Genomic DNA, 23,468 nt, shown 5'->3' on the forward strand with positions numbered 1-23,468 from the left:
GTCCAATCAGCCAGTAATGAAACTTGCTGATCAGTGTATTTTGCACCCTAACTACTTGGCTCTCAGGGTGCAGAGGTTTTGTCACTAGCAGATTCATCCACCTTCAGCATTCCTCCACCCTATCCATGGGTGCTTGTGGGTGAGGGTGCTGGTTTAGAGAGGTGGTTGGATTCTTGGCAGCAGTTGAGAGGCTGCTGACGTGTGTGTTGGGCAGGATGTGTGTAAGAAGCAGCCCTGGATCCTGTTTTTCAGCCCGCAAGCATTGGAGCTGAGCCAGGGATATGGTTTTTTTAATGCGAAACATACACAAGTGCGCACACACATGCACACACACACACACACACACACACACACCCTGACACTGACACGCTAACGTATTGTGGTAACCCCAGCCTCAAACCAAAAATTCTTTGCCAACACGATTCCTACAAAAAAAGAAAGAAAATAATTAACACATGCACGGATTGCACGCACACACAGTCACATACTCGCACTCACTCACACACACACACACACACACACACACACACACACACACACACACACACACACACACAAACACACACTATTTGACACGTACACATCGATGCAAACAAATGCACATGCACACTGAAAAAGGAACTATAGTTAAGATTGTGAATTGCAGTGCCAGTATCTTTATGGCATTTTAACTGATGCCATTGAGAAGCTATGAAGCCAGTATGACCTGTACTGGTTCTGGGTAGTGTTTGGCTGCATACTGTATGCCTGATCTATGACTACATGTGAACCCTGAAGTCATTGGTGATTGAGAACAGAGGTATGCTTAATATGCCAGCCATGACCATAACATCCTGGAGTACTAGTTTCCTGAAAAGGACTTCTGCTTCAAGAGGCCCCTCTTGCTCTTGCATACGCACATGGCAACACATACAGTACAGTACGTATGTGCGCCGCATGCATGCACACACAGACACACACACACACACACACACACACACACACACACACACACACACACACACACACACACACACACACACACACACACACACACACACACAAATGTGAGTTCAATTTCGTCCTGAATTACTGCTGTGGTTGTGTTTGAAACCACTAGATTCCATGGCTTTCATCTACACCCTAGAGAAAGACAGAGAGGGGTGCTTAGATAAGCCTAAAGAAATAAATAAAATAAAGTACGACATTCTGTGCGGTGGGTTTTGCAGTGGTAATACAGAAGATCCCATATTACATAAGGATGAGAGGTGGGAGACGGAATGAAAGGGAGAGAGGTGGGGTTTGGGGGAGCAGAGCAATATACTGTACTGTGCTTTGTTGATCAGGTCCACCAGGGTCCCCTTCTTTTCCCCACTAACCCTAATATATTAGGGGGAAAATTGCAGACTACAAGCTGTGATCTATTGTACAAGATGTGAGCTTTTGTTAGGCTATTTGCACCTATCTAAATGCTCCATTATTATCTCTAAAGTGCCTCCCCCTGGCCAGCTGGGGCTCCTGATGGAGGGGAAAGGAACTGGTTGGAATAACGTGTTCCTTCCATGCACTACGTCCAACCAGGGAAACTCCTCCCCACTGTCAGGTGTAAAGGAGCAACTTGGACACTCAGGCATGAAGGAAGTCCGTTGCTCTCCCCTAGGTTGGCGGAGGGTGTGTAGAGCCCAGGATCACATTTGATCATTGACACAGGGTGAAAAATGGGTTACAAAATCGTGGGATAAAATGTATAAATGCTCCATTATGACATGGCCACAATAGGGACGCTATAGGGTTCATGCTGTTCAGTGGGGAAACAAGGGAAATGACTTATTTCACCCTTTACTCTGTGTGCGTGCACATACACATATGTATTTAATATATTTATGATATATTTTTGTATATATTACATACAGGAGTTGGTATATTGGTGTGTTTACAGTACAATGTGCAGGCAGTGTGCGCTAAGAGGATCAATAGGTTTAGCTAACAGGAACAAGCTCACCTCTTACACTTGCACTGGGTCGGGACATCCCACAGACTAGCAGAGAAAGGGGGAGGGAGGGGCAGAGAGGGAGTGAAAGAGCGACAGAGCGAGAGACAGACAGACAGAGAGAAAGAGAGGGAGAGAGAGAGGGAAAGAGGAGACACACTGCAGGCGCTTCACTCTTTTTTTATCCCCATTTCCCCTCTTCCCTCCCTGGGAGATTGTGGGCAGGCAGAACCGAGGGAGAGGCAATGTATGAGAAAGGGGCGAAGGCTCAACAGTGACAGGGTGTGTGACTATCTGCGTGCGTGTGTGCATGTGTGTGTGTGTGTTTTCAACATGCTCTGTCATGCTGGTGGTGTTGACTATCACCGCCTTTCCAACCGGCGTCACTGGCTGTCAGGAAGAGGAATGTTTTCCGGAGGAATGACTCCCTGAACTGCTTCACCATGTGGATGTGGGACAGCGATTTTCAGACACTCGCCGGAAGAATTCCTCGGAAAAAAAAGACGAGAGCCAGAGAGCTTAGCTTCGTCCTGCTGGGTGGCCTCCTGTGTGCTAAAGCTAACCACCAGAGTTGCTCACTGGGAGGATACTGACTTTAAACTCTGCTCCACTTCATAGTTTTGTTTTGTTGTTCACACACATTTTCTGGATCTTAATGGATTTTTTGGTGATGTGTCACTTGCCTTCTGGATTTGCCCTGTAACGTGCATCCTTTTAGCCTGACGCAGCGATGCCCTGAGGAGGGACTCACCCAAGACCAAATTCGAGCCGCGTGTCCTCACCGAAACACTAGTCTGAATGGGGCACGACGGCACAGCAGCAGACTACAGAATGGGACTTTGCATGGCCTGGGGCCTGTGGATGCTGTGGGCCGGTGTCTGTAGATAGAGAGACACAGCAGAGAGGGAGTTGTGAAGGTGTGAGGTTGACAGGTGGCGGGGACGCATTCCTCACACGGCCCAGGTATGAAGCCTGGACACTGTCCCCTCACACACAGCGAGCGGTCCATGATGCACCTCAGGAAGTTCCCTTTCAGGAGGCACTCCTGGATATGGTGAGTGAGTGTGTGTGTGTGTGTGTGTGTGTGTGTGTGTGTGTGTGTGTGTGTGTGTGTGTGTGTGTGTGTGTGTGTGTGTGTGTGTGTGTGTGTGTGCGTGTGCGTGTGCGTGTGTGTGTGTGCTTACTGTACAGTATGTGTGCTTGCAGATGTTGTCTACTTGGTGTTGCTGTTTACTGCAAAATAAACTGCAAATGTTACTGTAAAAGTTGAAGTGTGTACAAGAGTGTATAATATATGTAACTCTAGTGTGTGTTGTTTTGTAGTGTGGTTAGGGCTCCCCTAAGGCTGGTATAGTAAGAGTGTATAGTATATGTAACTCTAGTGTGTGTTGTTTTGTAGTGTGGTTAGGGCTCCCCTAAGGCTGGTATAGTAAGAGTGTATAGTATATGTAACTCTAGTGTGTGTTGTTTTGTAGTGTGGTTAGGGTTCCCCTAAGGCTGGTATAGTAAGAGTGTATAGTATATCTAACTCTAGTGTGTGTTGTTTTGTAGTGTGGTTAGGGCTCCCCTAAGGCTGGTATAGTAAGAGTGTATAGTATATGTAACTCTAGTGTGTGTTGTTTTGTAGTGTGGTTAGGGCTCCCCTAAGGCTGGTATAGTAAGAGTGTATAGTATATGTAACTCTAGTGTGTGTTGTTTTGTAGTGTGGTTAGGGCTCCCCTAAGGCTGGTATAGTAAGAGTGTATAGTATATGTAACTCTAGTGTGTGTTGTTTTGTAGTGTGGTTAGGGCTCCCCTAAGGCTGGTATAGTAAGAGTGTATAGTATATGTAACTCTAGTGTGTGTTGTTTTGTAGTGTGGTTAGGGTTCCCCTAAGGCTGGTATAGTAAGAGTGTATAGTATATCTAACTCTAGTGTGTGTTGTTTTGTAGTGTGGTTAGGGCTCCCCTAAGGCTCGCCCTGCCCAAGCCATCCCTTCCTAGTCTTTCCCAGCTCTACCCAGGGAAATGTATTGTTAAATGTGCCAGACATTTCCTGTAATTTTCTCCCACACTGAATGCTTGAGTAGTTGATGCATAAACGACAGGGTAAATCAGACAGAAGTGACAAGCACACATAAGCACTGTCCCGAGTTGGACAATTCTCCTATGGAGTCAAACACGCTGAAGTAACTTGATTGCAATAACTTGTTGGTTTACGCCACTGTCTAGTTTTCACTGCACTGCCACGTTGGTTTGTTTTTGGGAATGTAGTTACTTCAGGAATAGTGTCTATAGTGTACAGTACATGATAACAAAGTATATTGGAGAGGAGCAATTTATTGTTCATTTCACTATTAAATGTAGTACTTCAGTAGTACATTATGTAGTATTTCACTGTGTATTTGTGTTTGTGTGAAACAAAGTGATGTAGAAACATGTAAACATTTGTGACACATACAGTATACACAGCCCTATCTGTGATGTGCGTCTGCATTGTGCAGACGTATGCCTTTGTTTTAAACAAATTAAGTTATAGTATAGCCAAGCTACTGACATCCACACAGCTATTCTGCTAACCTCTAACTTGGAGAGATAAGCTGAAGATGTCCAATGATTCTTTATGTCTCAACCTTCCGCTACTGCCAGGAGCCATTGGCTTCAATAAACCGACACACACGCTTATAGGTCCAACAGCTGTGTGCTCCAGTATGGAATTCTCACATCATAGACATTTTTATCTGAGTTGTGCTAAAGTCAATTGAGAAACCCAGTTATTAACCTTTTCAAGGGGATCTTTGGAACAGATGCAATAAGCGAGCAACAGCTGAGCACTCCACCGGCATTACACGGCAGATATGGACACACTCACATGCGCACACAAGCACGCATACACACGAGTGTAGGCGGCTAATGGTCTTTGAAGAATGAAGCAGTGTGGAATGTTCTTGGTTAATCCACGGGCAGCTACGTAAACAGAAACACAACAAAACATCTCTCTCCCGACCTCTCTCCTCTCTGCAGACAGTGGCATAGATTATTATACATGCTCGGTTAGACAGCACTATAGTGTACAAGTAGAGCAGGCTCAGTCCCATGCACTCCAGAGTGGCAGGGTAGCCTGAAGGTCAGACTCAGTTCATTATGCTCATCATGGGAATCGTCCATTTGAATACTTTTAGGTTCCGAAAATGTTAAGAAACGTCTTAACTCTCAGCTGCTTCAGTGGTAATGGGTTATAAGAATGTAGGCCTACGTGTTATGCCTGTCGGTAATAGTGGTGTCAGTGTGTACATTTTCAGCGTGGCTCTCCCAGTCCCCAGGCCGTCTCTATAGAGAATCACCACAGGCCTCGATTTAGGATGACGATAATTGATGGTAATGTGCCAGGAAGCCGGTTTTGACATGCGTCACTCAGCACATTCCAGGTTGGACAAACAGAAGGCTTTTTCACATAGAGGGAAAGTCTGACGGAGTCTCACGGAGATCTACTTTACAGAATTTTGGAATTCATTCCGTGGGTGATTTGGAGTGATGTAGCAAATGTGTTGACGGCATTCGAACAACATGTCTGGGCTGTGTGTGTGTGTGTGTGTGTGTGTGTGTGTGTGTTGTCCGAGCGTGCACAAACTTCTATTCAATCTATTTAATTAATAATGTGTTATTTCACTGTTTCCTCTCATAAGACACATTTTTTTTATTTAACTCTTACAGTAGCAATGTAAACTAATATATAGTATAATGCGGTGTATGAAGCACAAACCGAGAGGAAATTAAAAGCATGTGCAGTAAACCAAAAAACACTGTGTACATACGGCTGGGAATTTAGGACAGAGTAGTAGGATACACACATTTAGAAAACATGCTGTTAGAAAACCTCTGCTTCCTGTGTCATTCTGTCTCTAATTTCTCCTTCTATAGAGCCCCCCCCCCTCTCTTCTATATTCTCATTATCTCCATTTTGGTCTCTTTTATTCCTCTCTCTCCCTCTCTCGCCGGCTCTTGTCTGAGTGTGGGTTGCTCAGGTTAAGCAATCAGATGACAAGGCCTTTTGTGGCCGAACATTGGCACGCTTTCCACAAGTGTTGCTTGGAACTGTATGTTGCAGCCAAACTTTAGATTACATTTCCTCACTCCTCAGTTATGGCATCAGGACTGAGGTTGAGCTTTAAATTGAATGGGCCTTTTGGTGTCAACAAACACACAGATGCATGAATATCATTGCATACCTCTGTTCTCAATCACACCAGTGACTTCAGACTGCATTATGTAGCCAAACACTACCCAGAAACAGTACAGGTCATACTGGCTTCATACCTGCTCAGTGGCATCATTTATCAAACTAACATTTTAGTTCACTCTTAAATGTAGATGCCTTCTGCAGAGTGCTAGAGCGCACATGCATTATGTGTAACCATGTCCAGTATACTATTGTAAGATACTGCATTCATTGCCTCTTGCCTACAGCATCAGTCTTTGTTAGTCTACTGCACTGGGTGCTGGTAATGCAGACAGCTCTGTCTGGAGACTCATAACTAATACGATAGAGAAGAGAGAGAGGGTATTATTTCAGATAATGTGTTGATTCAAGCCTATTTAGACCCATACTTTTGTTTACAGTGTTGTTTACAATATGTTCTATACTTTTTGAGCGGTGCCTCCGCCTGTCCATCCGTATGTCCGTATGTCATATGTCTGTATGTCTGTGTCTGTATGTCCGAGCACGGAAAGCTGCAACACCTAAAGTGGCCAGTACAGTACAGCACAGAGTAAAGTGGCCAGTACAGTACAGCACAGAGTAAAGTGGCCAGTACAGCACAGAGTAAAGTGGCCAGTACAGTACAGCACAGAGTAAAGTGGCCAGTACAGTACAGTACAGCACAGTACAGAGTAAAGTGGCCAGTACAGCACAGAGTAAAGTGGCCAGTACAGCACAGAGTAAAGTGGCCAGTACAGCACAGAGTAAAGTGGCCAGTACAGTACAGCACAGAGTAAAGTGGCCAGTACAGTACAGCTCAGAGTAAAGTGGCCAGTACAGCACAGAGTAAAGTGGCCAGTACAGTACAGCACAGAGTAAAGTGGCCAGTACAGTACAGTACAGCACAGAGTAAAGTGGCCAGTACAGTACAGCACAGCACTTTTTTATGGAAGTCAATGAGGCTTGGATTGACGGATGACGTCCTCGGCTGACTCTTTTAATAGTCAAACATTTCACAAGGAAGTTCACTTCAAGCTAAAACCTTGCCCAAATATGCATTCGGACGTCATAGATGACTGGCATCATAGACTGGCCACATGAAGTGTGGGATCCACTTGAAGCCACACCATTATTGGGCCCAGTCTTGCTTATATTCATCTCAGGTATGCAATAAAAGGCTGAGATGCACTGCTCTACTTTATAATCTGTATGAATCATTGCCCGTGGTAATGATTTGTTTGTCCAATTTGGAGATGACAGATGAGCCCTTGGAGTTAATATGAACTGGTTAAAACCGGTGTTTTAATGATGTGAAGGTGACATGTACACAACCAAATGCAACAGTTCCAGTATAACTCTTTTGTCTCTTGTCTCTTGTCTCAATTTAATTGCTCCTCTTTGGAATTGCAAAACGTTTAGCACATTATTTATTTCTCACCTTCTCTCTCTGGGGTCTTACTGCATGTGTCCACGAGTGAGCGTGCATGGGTTTGTGTGTGTCCAGTTAGGCAAATCTTTTAGTACCAGATGAGTTTTCACACTCACGTTTTACCCCTTCTCTTTCTGACTTATGCCACTACATACTGTACTTGTCTTTGACTTGACCTGTTTGCATGCTCTGTGTTTGTTTACATGTGCTGGCTCATGCAAATAAACACACTGTACCAACCATACACCTTGGGTCAGATGAGGTACAGTAAAGAATGAGCAATGTCTGGTGACAGACAGTGTTCCATTACTCACTAAAGAGAATAAAAGCCAAGAACACAATTACTCATCACTAGAACTGTGCAACTGCGGGCCAGACAATGGTGATCAGTCAACTTTACTGCAAATGTTATCCAGTCATCCTTTTTTATGATGAGAGTCTAAGCCGATTCCATGCCGTTACCAATGGCAGGTCATGGCGCTAGTGCCAGTGAAATGTGCGACATAAGCAAAGAAGAAGAGCCACACCCACCCGACCCGGAAGTGATATCCCTCCATATCTGTAGTCTAGCCTCACTCTAGGCTGTGTACCAACTCGCGGTGGATTAAAATTTTCAGCGCGAGCACAGATTAATGTTTTATAAGCTCCCAAACATGCCACTTTGTCCCATTTTAGCAATTAGCAAACTGAGCAGGCTGGTGAGGAAGGCTGTAGCTTCGTATGAGAAGCAAGATGGAAGCTATCCTAATGAACCCGTCTCACTCTATGATGAGCTTCCCTGGTTGAGGAGCACAAGACTGATCTACTTGGTCAGTCCAGTAGCCGTTATGCTACATACTGTACTGTAACCAAGCCCCCACGTGTTCTGTTCTGTCCTTGAATTAATGACTCCTGCTCACCCCGGCACTTTTGCTCATGGACAACTGGGATGTATTTTAGTATCATAATTAGAGGTCTCACAGCTGTAAGTGTTTCACTGTTTTATATTCCTCATTATTCACTGTAGACTGACTATGCATTTTAACCATATTTCCACTCGGTGACTGGCTGATAATATAGTCTCTTGACACAGACTGTTGACTAACGTCAAAGGAAAGGAAAGGAAAGGAAAGGAAAGGAAAGGAAAGGAAAGGAAAGGAAAGGGAAGGGAAGGGAAGGGAAGGGAAGGGAAGGGAAGGGAAGGGAAGGGAAAGGAAAGGAAAGGAAAGGGAAAGAAAAGAGGGTGCTGTTTTTCCTTTGTTTTACCAATGAGTACCCAGATTGGGCTGATAATATCAACCTCACATTATCCACTGTACATAATACTTATGCCTACATTTACATCTACTAGACCGGATAGGGAATGCATGCCCCACTCGGTTATGCAGTACACATTGTACTGGAAGCAGGATAGAAAGAAAAAAAAATCACACCCGTGTGAAGTGAGGGGCACTCTTATCATCATACATCATCTCATTCTGGTCAATCACAATTTGCGTACTCACTTTTGTCTTCAATGTTTGTGTTTACGCAATGTTTGTGTTTACACAAACACTCAAAGCTGGCCATTCATTGTCAATGGCATTCAATGTTTGTGTTTACACAAACACTCAAAGCTGGATATCAAAATGAATGACCAGACAGAGGAGGGTATAGCAAAAGCAGGCAGAAGCATGGACCCCATCCCAGCAAATGGAACCCTGGCTGTTACTCATACAATGTTGACGCTAATGGTTTATTTATTGACACCACCCCTACCCGCATCCATTATCTTATGTATGTATTTATGTATGGATCACTGTGGAATTGGAAGAGGAGGAGGGGGGGGGGCGTCTATGAAGTTGTTTTGTCTGACAGTCTGTCATAATGCATCAGTGACACCAGTGGTAGCGGTCATGTGTCACCATAGTTACATAAGTTGCACACTTGGGGGTGGGGTGGGGGGGGGGGGTGGGGGCATGTGAGCATGTGAGGACACACGCGAGAGATATCTTGCTGAAGAATCTTGCCACACCATTGACATCACATTTAATTCTAAATATCCATTTCATTTCAATTTGCATTTCTTTTCACCCCTGTGCCCTGCTCCGCTCCATCTCTCCCTGGCAGCTGCTAGATGGGCCATTCAATCTTCTCTTCATCGCTGGGCCGGAGGGAATGAGACAGACAGATCAATAAGAATACAGCTCGGCACCTGGGCCTGTTGGAGGCCAGGCATAGCCTAGTCGCAGGTGCTTTCATGGCTGAACTCGGCATAAATAAGAAATAGCAATGTTACACAGACTCGGGCTTGGATGGTCGACAGTGGCTCAGTAGAGTGGCCGGTAGAGCAGCCGAATTGGAACCGCGAGGTTCCCAGTTCGATCCCGGGCTCCCGCAGAGTTAGTGTTGAAGTGTCCTTGAGCAAGACTCTGAACCCCTAATTGATCCCGATGTGCAGGTTGGTGCCTTGCATGGTTTCCTCCGCCATCGGTGACGGTGTATGAATGTGTGTGTGAATGAGTGAATGTAATGCACAATCTATGGATAAAAGCGCTATAAATGCACCTTTTAACAAGAAGGTTGGAAGCAATGAGAGAGGCCTGCAGGTTGGTGTCTTTGCCAGGCATGCATCTAGCAATCAACTGTGCAACATCTGATCAAACTAAAGTGTGTGGTATTGTTTTTGTGATCTTCCAAGTTAACAGATGTAAAATGAATGGCTTTTTAAAATAATAATGTCCTGAGAAGATAATTATATTGGTGCTTCAGGGTTTGACAGAAGTCAGAAGTGACACAGTACAGTACAGTACAGTAGTAAAGTTAATAATTAACACAACATAGTCTCCCCACTAACTCCTTGGTGTATTTTATCAGTATCACTGTATATTTGCACATACATGAAATTCGTCCTCTGCATTTTACCCATCCTATAACTACTAGGACCAGTAAGCAACCATTCCATTCCAGCACCGAGCGTGGTGTGGAATGGAACCTGGGACAACTAGGCCATCTAGGGCCTCAGACAGGCTCTCTCACCACTCGGCTATGGCCGCCCCTCCCTTGTCACCTTGCAAGGACAAATTGCATCAGCAGCAAGTTGGTCTACTGTGACGCAGACATGTACGTACTATTAGACCCAAACAAACCCTGTGCTGAGACAACAGATCCTATCAAGCCTGGCCTCTTCCTGAAGGAACAAAGGAGCTTACTAACCCACCCAGGACTATTTCACAGGCCAACCACGGGTAGAAAATAAATCACTTGTAATGAAACAAAAAGAAACGATTAATAATGTCTCAAAGTGAACAATCTGGGGCCCTTTCCCGGGGGCTTTCTTTTACTTTGTGTGATACGGAAAGGCTGTAGAGTTTGTGAGCCAGAGCTGTGGGAGACAGGCAAGAGGGAGGCAATAATAAATTGAAAAAAGTATTGCTTTTCTAAAGTGGTTACCGAATATGGCAACATAAAGATCTGACATATCCCAATTAAATCAGATTTTAATAACAATTTAAGTACAATAATCATTTCTTCAAGAAAGTAGCCCACACGACCGACTCCAAGAACAAGGAATGTAACAAGCAAGTGGTACTACTCACAGTATCTGCCTCGTTTTAAAGTGATTTGGCCATTGGTGAAACAAAATCGTGAACAGTAATCTTTTGGGGGAAATCCACTTGGCCTTTGGTGTTGTAAATGTTTACACACAAAAGCCAAATACCTGTACAAGAAGACTATCAATATATAACATTGATTTTAAGTCAATGAAATAATTAATTTAGTGGTGAATGAATTTGTAATTATTATGTAATAGGATATAACGGGTAGTACTGTAAACATACTGTACTGTGTGTGTGGAGTGATAGTGTACATGCAGTAATACAGTAGCATATTTTTTAAACAGTATGCCAGTCAGAATCAGGCAAAACTTTTGCCTAGAAGGCTCTTTAGCCACTGCCTGCCTGACATTAATGGGAAGTTTGTTACTCTTTGAATTCAACATGGTGTCACAGTTTTTAAACACTAAGGCAGGAATCACAGGGCCTGGCAGGAGAAAACCGAGTTCACCAACAGAGACATGCAATACAGGAAATGAAAACGTAAGTAGGAATTTACAGGCGTACGTACACTAGTTATCTTAGGCAATAGGCAGAGACTGACAAGAGGGCTGGGCTTATATACACACGCTAATATGACACAGGTGAACACAATGGACAATTAACACAGGTGTAACACATGACAGGACAGATCGTCCTTGTGTGTATGTGTGTCTGTCTTTCTGGTGCTAATCTCACAAACCGCTGGACCAACATTTCTCTTGTACACTAGGCTAACTAACATGTCACGCCACTTTTTCAAATAAGCCTCATTGTGGCGCTCTAGCAGCTCACTTTACAGTTAAGGAGCAGTTAGGGTTAAGTGTCTTGCTCAGCGACACTTGATTCAGGATGGGAGGTGGTCTCCCAGGGGCTCCCCCAAGACCAAGATGTGTTGGGGGACCTTCTGATTACCTGATGGTCCCTCTAGCCACTATGGTCCACTACTAGCCCTTGTCAATAGTCTTTTGTTTGTTAATTTGCGGAGAAGATCTTTCTGATTTCAAGGAACTGATCGGCTCATGGCAGCGTACGTACAGAACATCGCAAACGTCAGAGGATTTACCTTCCCGTGCAAAGGCATGAGAGCGACGAGTTCGTCTTGGCGATTGCGATTATGATCACTATGATGACGACAGTGGTTATGAGTACAAGCACAAGCGGCTTAGCATGGCTTACAATGCAAACGGGAGTCCCCACATAAACACACACACACACACACATACACACGCACGCACGACCGCGCACACACACATTTTGCTGGATTTACAAATATTACATTCTAATTCCAGCTAATACTTGCTGGGGAGCCTACAAGGGTCAAGGAAGGTGAACAACTTGACGTACAAAGGGGGAAAGCTTATAGCTTGCTTGTATTACAGCTTATTATTTTGGCATAATTATAGTATAGCTGCTTTAGTGCCATGCAAGGAATTGTAGGCCTAAATAGTATATATAATCTATTTTATTATTTGTTTATGCATGGCCTTTATTATCGTGCTTTGTTTTATTTTGTTAGTCAGTTTTTTAAAGTTCTCTCTTCTGCTTTTCCAAACACTGGCATCGTGAATTCAACTTGCCTGTGGTTTGAGCAGGAAATACACACTGACCTTGCAACAGTCTACTACCATCACCTCTCCTATAAGGTTATTAATCCCGGAGAGGAGATGAGAGATTTTATGTTTCACTTTACAGAACTATTTCTGTCATCAGGAAGGGCAGGAAGGATTTTCGAGGATGACAAACAGACACCTCTATGAAAAGAACAGTATGGCCCACACGCCCCCCCCCCCCCCACACACACACACACACACACACACATGGGGTCTCTCTTTGTGGTCATCTGTACATGCACCCATACTGTAGTTAGTGTATAGTCACCCTAGTGTGATGATGTCACTAGGGCTTTATTGAGGGATTACTCTGACATCACTGGGACCGGTGCCAAGCTAAACCTATTAGCTATGCCATGTGCTTGCTCCACAGAACAATAACTGTGTGTGTGTGTGTGTGTGTGTGTGTGTGTGTGTGTGTGTGTGTGTGTGTGTGTGTGTGTGTGTGTGTGTGTGTGTGTGTGTGTGTGTGTGTGTGTGTGTGTGTGTGTGTGTGTGTGTGTGTGTGTGTGTGTGTGTGTGTGTGTGCGTGCGTGCGTGCGTGCATGAGTGTCTTTACTTGACAGTGTGTATATGAAATACTGTGTGCATCTTCATGCTCGTACTTGTGTCTAGGTGCAGCCTATCAGAAACCTTGTATTCCCATATTTCATCTTTTATTTCTCCATAAATGAATATCCTATTTTATTCTCATAACATCATGAAGTGATGCCCTATGCACAGTGCGTATACTACGTGTATGCCTGGCGACGGTACTGTGTATGCCTCCATACTGTAAATGAGAGCCTTTTTGGAAATGTCTTTCTTTCTTTCTTTCTTTCACAAGACAAACATTAATCCGTCCATCCCATTGATCCATCCATCCATCTGCAGTCATATCTCTCCAAACATCAATATACCCTCCAGGCAGTTTTCTTGATCAAATTGGTGTTAATATTAAAATCGGTGCTTAAGGTGCTGTGGAGTCTGTCTCTGTACCCACCCCATGGGTTGTACACAGTAAAATCTTCAGTGTTAAATGTTAATGTATCCTTGTGACTGTTTTTAATACAGAGACAGTCATGGCGGCAACATGTTCAGGCAAAATATTCAGTTTTTTTAATAGCACAGGCAGACTCTTCACATACTAGTGCATGTCTAAAATAAATCGGAGAGCTGAAAATTGACATGTAATATGAAATAAATGCTTAAACATGTAGCTAGGACTGCTAGGTGTAATGTTAGAGTCCACTTTCATGCCTGTTTTCGCAACTCGCTGTTTTCTGCAAGACATTATTCCATTAAGCCATATCTCTAAAACTGGTGGGTTGAACTGAACAACCAACATCTCAATTTGAAGCTATGATTCCCATGACATGAAAAAACAAAAATTACAAAAGAAATCAATGACTTAGCCTCAGTCAGAAACGATCACATTTGTACTGTAACTTTGATGCTGAATTCACACCAGCCGTTGCAGTGATTTAGACTAAAATGGCCGTGTCCGAGGTGTGAGGGACACCCTGGTGTAGCTCCGCTACTCTGAGCAGCTCAAGCCAGCTCAACTAGCCCTGCAGCAGAGCTCACCCTGCAGCAGAGCTCACCCTGCAGCAGAGCTCACCCTGCAGCAGAGCTCACAGGCAGGGAGGAGGAGTACAGACACTAGTTTAAAACAGTTCTCAAAGTGGGATCCGGTGACCCCCAGGGATCCTTATAGAGGTTCCAGGGGGAACCTCTAAAAGTCTGTTTAACAATAATAACTCAACAACAATACTCTTGAAAAAAAGAAAAGTAGCACAAATGTCCTTGACATGAAAGGTTTGTAGAATCACTGTTACTATGAAAACCTGCAAAACCTGTCAGGCAGTCAGTCCATCCGTCACTCCTCCATATTGGTTGACAGTCTGTCCGTCCCCAAAGTTATTCTGCACAGCTAATAATCACTTATTTTACCGATAGATAACCGATGGCGGAAGAATACATGGACAAATCATCGGGTGAGAAAGCTTTATTCCATTACTGCCTCCAAATCAATATGAATGTCTTGATATACAGAATTTGGCTTTATTTATTTGTATGTTCTGTTATTTTCATAATGATTTATAAGGTGTATTTGAGAATCATGAGAACCATGAGAAACAATACTGTTTAATATGTCTTTATTGAGCTGCCGTTAAACCTATGATTGGCCACTTTATCATCTGACTATCTGGCTATTATTCACAAATGCATCCAGTGAAGAAAAACGGCAATGGTTTGCAATGTGTGGAGGTTGAACCTCCAGAGGGGTCCACAGGTGACAGTGAGGTGCAATTTAATGACCTTTGTAATACCTTGTAAAAAAGGAAAGAAAGAAGAAAAGAAAAATACAAAGATATTAAGATAATGTTCAATAGTTGCTCCCTTGATTAGAAATGTAATATGACAAATTCGTCACCTCCTTTGTCACCCTTTACACCAAATCTAAAATTATGAATGAATAAGAGCTTGTGACTATTATTCATGTTCACCTATTTTTGCCCATCGAATTTGTGTGTGTGTGTGTGTGTGTGTGTGTGTGTGTGTGTGTGTGTGTGTGTGTGTGTGTGTGTGTGTGTGTGTGTGTGTGTGTGTGTGTGTGTGTGTGTGTGTGTGTGTGTGTGTGTGTGTGTGTGTGTGTGTGTGTGTGTGTGTGTGTGTGTGTGTGTGTGTGTGTGCGTGCGTGTGCGAGAGACTGATTGTCCATGACAGTATGAGTGCTGTCAGACCACTGTTGAGAGCTCAACATTGGTCTTATCTTGACAGGAAGCAGCCGTTTTAAAATATGTTCATTATTATACTGTAGCTGTATTATGAGTCAGTATCGGTATTCTGTAGTGTAAGTCTTAAAGGACAACTTTAGTTTTTTTAAACCAAGGTTCATGTTTTAGGTTGTTATTAGAGAAAGTAAAAGATGAGTGTTATTTTATTTTATTTTGCTGCTTTCTTTCGTTTTAGGGATTTGAGCTGTTTTTGACAGGGGGGCATTCGAGCATGGGGCTAAATATGTATTTTTTTACAAAATAATATGGGGATTTATTTTATTATTATTTACTATAGTCTTACTAGACCCCAGGAAATTACATCTGGCCACAGAAGATCACAGGATCTACTGAATGTGAAGGTAGCTTACTGGGGGGAAGCCACACTGTGTGTCATAGGCTCGTTATGCAGTTTGACACATTCTTTTGACACACTTTCTCTAATAACAACCTGAAACAAAGAACTAAAGTTGTCCTTTAACCCATTTTAGGCGGGAAACCCTTTTGGTGTTAGCACTATGTTATGCTTTAGCTATTTAAAAATAGCAGATCTACAAGCTCATAGTTGCTTGTAGGTCAAAACTGAGGCAAAAACTAAAAGTTTACATCTGTAGCCTAGCTGTGAGATGGTCTGCACTAGCTGCTGATACTTCAGCACTTTGGTTAGAAAGGCTTCTTCCAGGCTATAGTCAAAGGCTATAGTCACACGCGCACACACACACACACACACACACACACACACACACACACACACACACACACACACACACACAAACACATATCCCCCCTTTCCTCAGCAAGGCATGCCTCTCCCCATTTGAAGTGTGGAGACATTTTTCGCGGGGGCTGTGAACTTCAATTCTGCTTCACGCTCCAGTGCTTGTGCGAGACTGACTGACAGTTCAGCCAGATTAACTCTCCCTGTTCAGCTGGTGATTCAGCTGGTTGTAGCCTATAAATAGAATATGCGTAAGTCATGCATGACTGCCTTGAATTATTAAGTGATGTCCATGAATTGTTAATTTTTCACAGGGACATAATCCCCAAAATGAGTTGCGCCGAGTGATTAGTCGCTGACGCAACAGCAGCAGGCTGTCTTTGGAAAGGGCTCGCACCGTGGTTGGCCAAGATGGCTGAAGTGCCCTGAGGAGTCAGTTCGCCATCACTGTCCAATGTGTCCATCCCAGACCCATAAGAAACATGGTGTCATTCTCATTTCCTCATTACGAGACTGATTAGTGAGGCTGCCGTTGTCTCCTAGCAACTGAAGTCTGATTGGTTGCCAGGACATACCTGTCCCTTTGTATTCGGCAGGGTTGCCATGTCAACCACTCTAGAAACATAAATGGGGAAGGGGAGCACAAGACATGCAGGATGTGAAAGATGTGAGGATGCAGGACGTGACAGCACCTAGATGGTGGGGGGGTCCCCAGCTAATTTGGTTAATATTGCTTCCAAATCGGTGTAACCACTTTACATCGGCTATTTGAAACTAGCCGGTTTAGAAGCTCACAATGCGTTGCCATGTGACATGTTGTCAGCTTGCAGATGTGCCATTTTCAGATCTTTTGTATGGGGTTCTTTAGCCATAGTACATATCATCAACCAACTAAGCTTATACAGTACTGTACATTACTACATTTTGTAAATATGACAATATAAATGTTGTTTGAAAGCAGCATGACCAGTTGCTGGGAGCTGTTGCATCAGCGCTGCTACAGTACAGTACAATTTAAATGGAAAAGAGGACTTGTTCACTGTACTAGTTGTGACATCATATGTTGTTCCATACTATTATTTGTATTTATTCTTAATAACCACATTAACCCTGGCATCTGTATTTTGGGCAAGTCATTGTAGACGAAAATATGTTTTTCAAAATAGCAAAAAATATCAGATCTACAAGCAATGCATCATGTGATGCATTGTGAACTAGTAGATTTAGCATTTTTTGGGACATTTAGCTTAAATGCTTAATGTCTGAGGAGCCAATCACATTATGTTCTGTTTGAATGTGGCTGATATCTACGGTGGAAAGAAGAATTATTTTATTTTCTCTGTCTGTCTGTCTCTTTTACTGGTGGCCACTTCATTTCAACTCGACGTTTGTCTTTCTCTCTCTCTCGCTCTCTCGCTCTCTCTCTCTCTCCCTGTGATTGCGACCGAACTCGCCCTTCATGCTCTCTTTCACACTCCTGCCCACTCTTGGCTCGGCTCGTCCCAGCCAGGTAAGCTAGTGGCTGAGCTCCTAATGAGGTCTGTGAACCCGCCAGTCAGAGGAAGTGTGACACCGAGCCCCATGGCATTGTTTCCCTGACACACAGACAGTCCAATTAACCGTTCACACTCTTCTTCCTTCAACTCATCTGACTAGGTCTGCAACCCTCTCACTGCCACCTATTTCCCTGTCTGTCTGCAACCCTCTCACTGCCACCTATTTCCCTGTCTGTCTGTCTGTCTGTCTATCTATCTGTCTGCAACCCTCTCACTGCCACCTATTTCCCTGTCTGTCTGTCTGCAACCCTCTCACTGCCACCTATTTCCCTGTCTGTCTGTCTGTCTGTCTATCTATCTGTCTGCAACCCTCTCACTGCCACCTATTTCCCTGTCTGTCTGTCTGCAACCCTCTCACTGCCACCTATTTCCCTGTCTGTCTGTCTGTCTGTCTATCTATCTGTCTGCAACCCTCTCACTGCCACCTATTTCCCTGTCTGTCTGTCTATCTGTCTGCAACCTTCTCACTGCCACCTATTTCCCTGTCTATCTGTCTGCAACCCTCTCACTGCCACCTATTTCCCTGTCTGTCTGTCTGTCTATCTGTCTGCAACCTTCTCACTGCCACCTATTTCCCTGTCTGTCTGTCTATCTGTCTGCAACCCTCTCACTGCCACCTGTTTCCCTGTCTGTCTGTCTGTCTGTCTGTCTGTCTGTCTGTCTGTCTGTCTGTCTCTCTGTCTCTCTTTCATCAGTGACTGAACTTTCCCTCCACTTTCTACTATTGCTGTAATGACCGAAAGCCTTTACTCTATTAACCACTTAAACCCTACACATTTAATTTACCAGAGACTCACAGGGACCCTCCAGGTTGGCACAGGAAGTGTAGTGCCCAGGATTACATTAGATAATTGACACTGGGTGAAAAAAATGGGTTGCAAAATTGTGGGATAAAAAAAAGATATATACATTTTAACTAAGAATAGTCAAAACTATTATTATGTTATATGTGAAAAGACTTTAGAATTTGAGTGACTAGGGCTCCACAATTCCAGAAGAACTATACATTGTATGCTTCACAATTATTTAATTGTGAAACTTGGCAGTTCATTGGAACACCTCATTTGGTCAACTGCTGCACCTTGCTTAATTGTCTCCTCAACCAGGTTTACAGTTTTTCACAATTGTTCACTAACGGCATTCTCAAAACTGCACACACAAAACTGAAAACCTCACACACAAATTGCTAAACCCTGACACTCCTTTTGCCATCAAATCTCTTAACTGTTCCCAAAATGGAACTAGTGTTTTTATTTGGTACACACAGCCATATTTTTAAATACCATTCATTGAGTTCTCAATGAATGGTATTTAAAAATAACACTACCAGTACCAAGCATTTACAGCACAATGAAGTACCGGTAATAACTCCGACATCCCATTACTGCGACTATATGTGGCTTCCGCGTGCAGTTATGGTTAGGGTTGATTGATTGATTGATTGAAGTATTTATTAACAGTTTGCAGAATGGTAATGGAAAGACTGTTACGGTGGACGACACACTGAAGCATTACACTTGTTTACAACAGGGTCCAACATTTTCAATTCAGAACATTTAGAGACGTACAATTATACACTTCTATATTAAAAAATCACACCCGTGTGAACTGAGTGGTGCAACTCCCCTCTCTCTCCCACCCCCCTCCACTCTCTCTCTCTCTCTCTCTCTCTCTCTCTCTCTCTCATATATTAGCAGGCAACAGTACAGCACTATCTCTCTCTCTCTGTCTCTCTCTGTCTCAGGAAATCATTTAAGGATGTAACAAGGGAAAGGAAACATATACAGTAAGGGGGAAAGGATCAGGTTAGTAATGAGCGAGTCAGACCAACGTGCCGTCGGAAAGAGCTGCTGGACTAATGACATGGCACCAACATGCATGACTATAAGTTTCCAGTGAAGATGTGAAACAAATGTGTGAAACTACTACTAGACTAGAATTATGTATTAAATAGCATCCAAATATTGGAAACATGATCATCCAATGCAGCATTTAAGTAAAGAAGAATATTTCAATAATAACAACAATAACAACAACAATAGGCCCAATAATAATAATAAGAGGGACGTCGTCTCTGCCTGCTTTCTGCCCAGAGGCAGGCAGGCAGATTGCGCCATGGGATGATTAACTAATCAACTATATCAACTAATCAAATGATTCCCGAGCGTGGCACGGCTGCAGCTCACCGCTCCAAGACATGGGTCAAATGCGAAGAACTAATTTCATTGCGGTAACGTGTGTGACAAATCGTATGATTATATTTTATATACATTACATAAACGCAAGGCTCTTTGTTTACATCATGGTTTTTCATTCACTATCGCTAGTCTACATTTGTATTTGTAGGATGAGCGGCGCTTGCTCATTCTAGGAACTCCCAATATGGCCTACAGCTCTGCATCAATGTAATAAACATAAGTGTTGTGACTTGTGAGCCGACGTGAGCCATGATGTCACAAGTTTGGCGGTTTCACCGTTTTGCCTGTTTACATGGAGAGGGGAGGAAACTGTGTTTCCACTCTGGAAGGTGTTTTCACTTTGATGCGTTTTCACCTCCTGAAAACGCCGTTCTCGTCTAAAGGGATACGATACTTTATTTTGCCGTTTTCTATGAACACCGTTCTGGTGTAAAAGGGGCCTTTGTTTCCATGGTACACCGTCCATGGTACACCGTCACTGCTTTACCTGACAGTCTGTCACAGCTCGCCGCTGGCACTGATGGTGTGTGGCCGTTTCGGCCAGCAAGCAGTCCATCAGATGCCTGAAGTAATTGTGTGTGTGTGTGTGTGTGTGTGTGTGTGTGTGTGTGTGTGTGTGTGTGTGTGTGTGTGTGTGTGTGTGTGTGTGTGTGTGTGTGTGTGTGTGTGTGTGTGTGTGTGTGTGTGTGTGTGTGTGTGTGTGTGTGTGTGTGTGTGTGTGTGTGTGTGTGTGTGTGTGTGTGTGTGTGTGTGTGTGTGTGTATTTTTAATTTTCTTCCAGTGTGCAAGTGTCCTTGTGCGGGGATGTGTGACTTTGACACCCCCCACACTGTTGTCACATGCTGGATGCCTGTGTCACTACTGAATGAAAGCCATAACTCTGAGGAAATTTACAGCTCTGTCATTTCTTTTGAGAGTATACTGCCCCTCTCTGGTAGTTGAAGGCACAAAGTGAGACTTTATAAATGTTCCCTGTGGAAGAATGCCACTGCTAGCTGCAACCATAGCTCATGGTCGTTTGAAGCATTGCCCCATTATACACATTTTTGTTCTTACATGATATTGGGGAGAGGGGGGTGGGGAGCAAAATGTTCGCAGTCACAAAACTGTCAATTGGTCAGGCAATCAATGCCAATCTTTTGAAAATAATTAGTTGTTGTATCATCTCAGATGAAACAATTTACAGAGATTGTTCAATGATGCATTCAAAACACTAGTTACACTACACGGGCAGATGCAAAAGATACAAAGATGCATCTTTGCATCGTCATGTCGCTGGCTTCCATTGACAATGAATGGTAGACTGTAGCTTTACATCTGCCCGTGTGAACGCAGCCTCAGAAATGTGATCATGTCACCATTGGCAGTAAACACATTCTTTTATGTATTCTCCTTCACCACCATCATGTGCACTGAATGGAGTCCCTCATCTGTTTTCATTGCAGGAGTTATACAGAGAGACATGTACGGTAGACAGTCCTCTGCTTCCCCCTAGCTGTGGATCATTGCCATTGATCATTTAAAAGGACACATTCACTCCGAGGAATAAGTATAGATTTGACAGGCTTACTGGCAAATATTTTACTGATCTTGCAAAGGAAACAATGTAGTGTAAAATACTTGGACACTCAGTGTGAACATCTCGACTCGTTTTTGTGACCTTGACTAGGAGTTCTACATTTGAATTGTTGCTGGTGTGAACTAGCAGGGCCTCCTGTTGCTTTGCATACCTGGATGTTTCAACTGATCTCCACTTGATGATATGGAGTGCAAAATGGCTGGCTACATTACAGTAATGTGCCTAGCTTATCATATCAGAAAGTGTTTATATGGCCTGGGCCGTGGCTCAACGCACCAGGCACTTTGGCCGGTAGCCCGAGTCTGGCAGTGTGCCGCGGGCTCAACTCCCGATCGTGACAAGCTTTACCGCATGTCACCCCCCCATCTCTCTCCCCCATTTCCTGTCACTTTTCTGTCCCTCTATAAAAAATATAAAATAAAGGTGTTATAAAAAAGTGTTTATATGATTGTAATCTGCATGTACTACTCTGCACTGGATCTAAGGAATCGTTTGCTACATTCAAAATCTCACTGGAAAAGATTTTAGTTTTTCTTTCAGAACATTTTGCTCCTTTATCTCATCTTTCTCAACCCCCTCTCTCCCTCCCTCATCTCTCTCTCTTTCTCTCTCTCTCTCTCTCTCTCTCTCTCTCTCTCTCTCTCTCTCTCTCTCTCTGTCATCCTCATTCCATATCTTCTCTGCATTTCCCACCCCCCTCCTCTCACACACACACTCCTTCATATATAGGTACATGTATGTAGCTTTATCGTGCACATCACTGTCACTCTCCTACCTGCTCTCTTCCTATTTCTCTTCCTCCTCCTTCTGCATTGTTCCGTTGGGTGTGTGTGTGTGTGCATGAGGGTGCGTGCGTGTTGGCAGCAACATAGCGGCAACGATGAGTTTGCCTGGGAACTCTGAAGGTCTTTCTCTGGAGAGGATTGCCCACTACCGCAACGCTTGCTCCAACGACTCACCCTACGCGACCCACAAGCCCATTGACATCAAGCCTCGTGGCAGGAGATGGTAAACATTAGCTCTGGGACGGGTGGAGGTGTCTGAGGGTGGCGAGGGAGAGGGAGGAGGTGGTAGGACCAGTGGGTCCAATGATGGGGGATGCTGCGCTGCCTTTTCATTTTGTATTTTTGACTTTCTTGCTCTAGGATCTTTCGGTGTCTGATGTTTATTGTCTTACTTCACGTTGTGCTATTCATCATCTGCGTTTCTGTAGAAACGTGGGACGAAAGGGGCTTGTAGATGAGGGCTATTGAGTGAATTGAAACCATGCTTGTATCTGCCATTGATTGTTGATCAAAGCGCTCCTCATCTCATCGTGTGTGTGTGTGTGTGTGTGTGTGTGTGTGTGTGTGGTCTCTTATCAGAACATTTGTCAGCCTGAACTGATAAATAGCTCCACCTGGGCAACGCAGCAAAGTGTGTTCACATCAGAGCGTTATGTAAATGGTCGTTGCTCGGTACTGGCTGTGTTGTGATAGCTTTGTGGAAAACCTTAGTTCTGCTGTTTATCGTGTTGCGGATGTTATTTGTTAGTTATAGCATATTGTCTGATGGGTGAATGTAGAGAGAGAGAGAGAGAGAGAGAGAGAGAGCGTGCGTGCGCGACTGCGCGTGCGCCCTTAAGTTCCATTAAGACCACAGTAAACCATAGATAACCAAATTCTAGTCAGCCATCAAAAACATCAGCATCTGCACGTAAATCAATGTTCAGGAAGATGGGGTTGTTCACTTGCCAATTTGCTGTTATTGTTAGTGTCTAAGTAAGCTAATAGTCGATGCACTCTCCTGCCATTAGAGCTAATTCTACAGGTTTTTAGGCCTTATTAAGCCCATTTTCACTCTACCTTTCCCCGGCTGCACTCAAAGACCCTAGCTGTGTGTGTGTGTGTGTGTGTGTGTGTGTGTGTGTGTGTGTGT

At 43.8% G+C, this 23,468-nt stretch overlaps 1 protein-coding gene across 3 annotated transcripts in view; it reads left to right on the forward strand.

The window, feature by feature from the left end:
- pde4d (phosphodiesterase 4D, cAMP-specific) overlaps positions 1-23,468 on the forward strand; it is a gene marked incomplete at its 5' end in the record, with an annotated part of 203,430 nt that overhangs the window by 122,849 nt on the left and 57,113 nt on the right. Inside the window, one exon of one of the 3 annotated variants that reach the window (XM_080765030.1) lies at positions 2,112-3,023. The exons of the other annotated variants lie outside the window; for them this stretch is intronic. Coding sequence (XP_080621156.1) covers positions 2,935-3,023 — 89 coding nt within the window. Of the gene's footprint in view, positions 1-2,111; positions 3,024-23,468 lie in introns of those variants that run through there. 3 annotated transcript variants of the gene reach the window in all.

The sequence above is a fragment of the Protomyctophum bolini genome (assembly GCF_963924005.1).
Source record: "Protomyctophum bolini genome assembly, chromosome: 6".
Taxonomy (NCBI): domain Eukaryota; kingdom Metazoa; phylum Chordata; class Actinopteri; order Myctophiformes; family Myctophidae; genus Protomyctophum; species Protomyctophum bolini.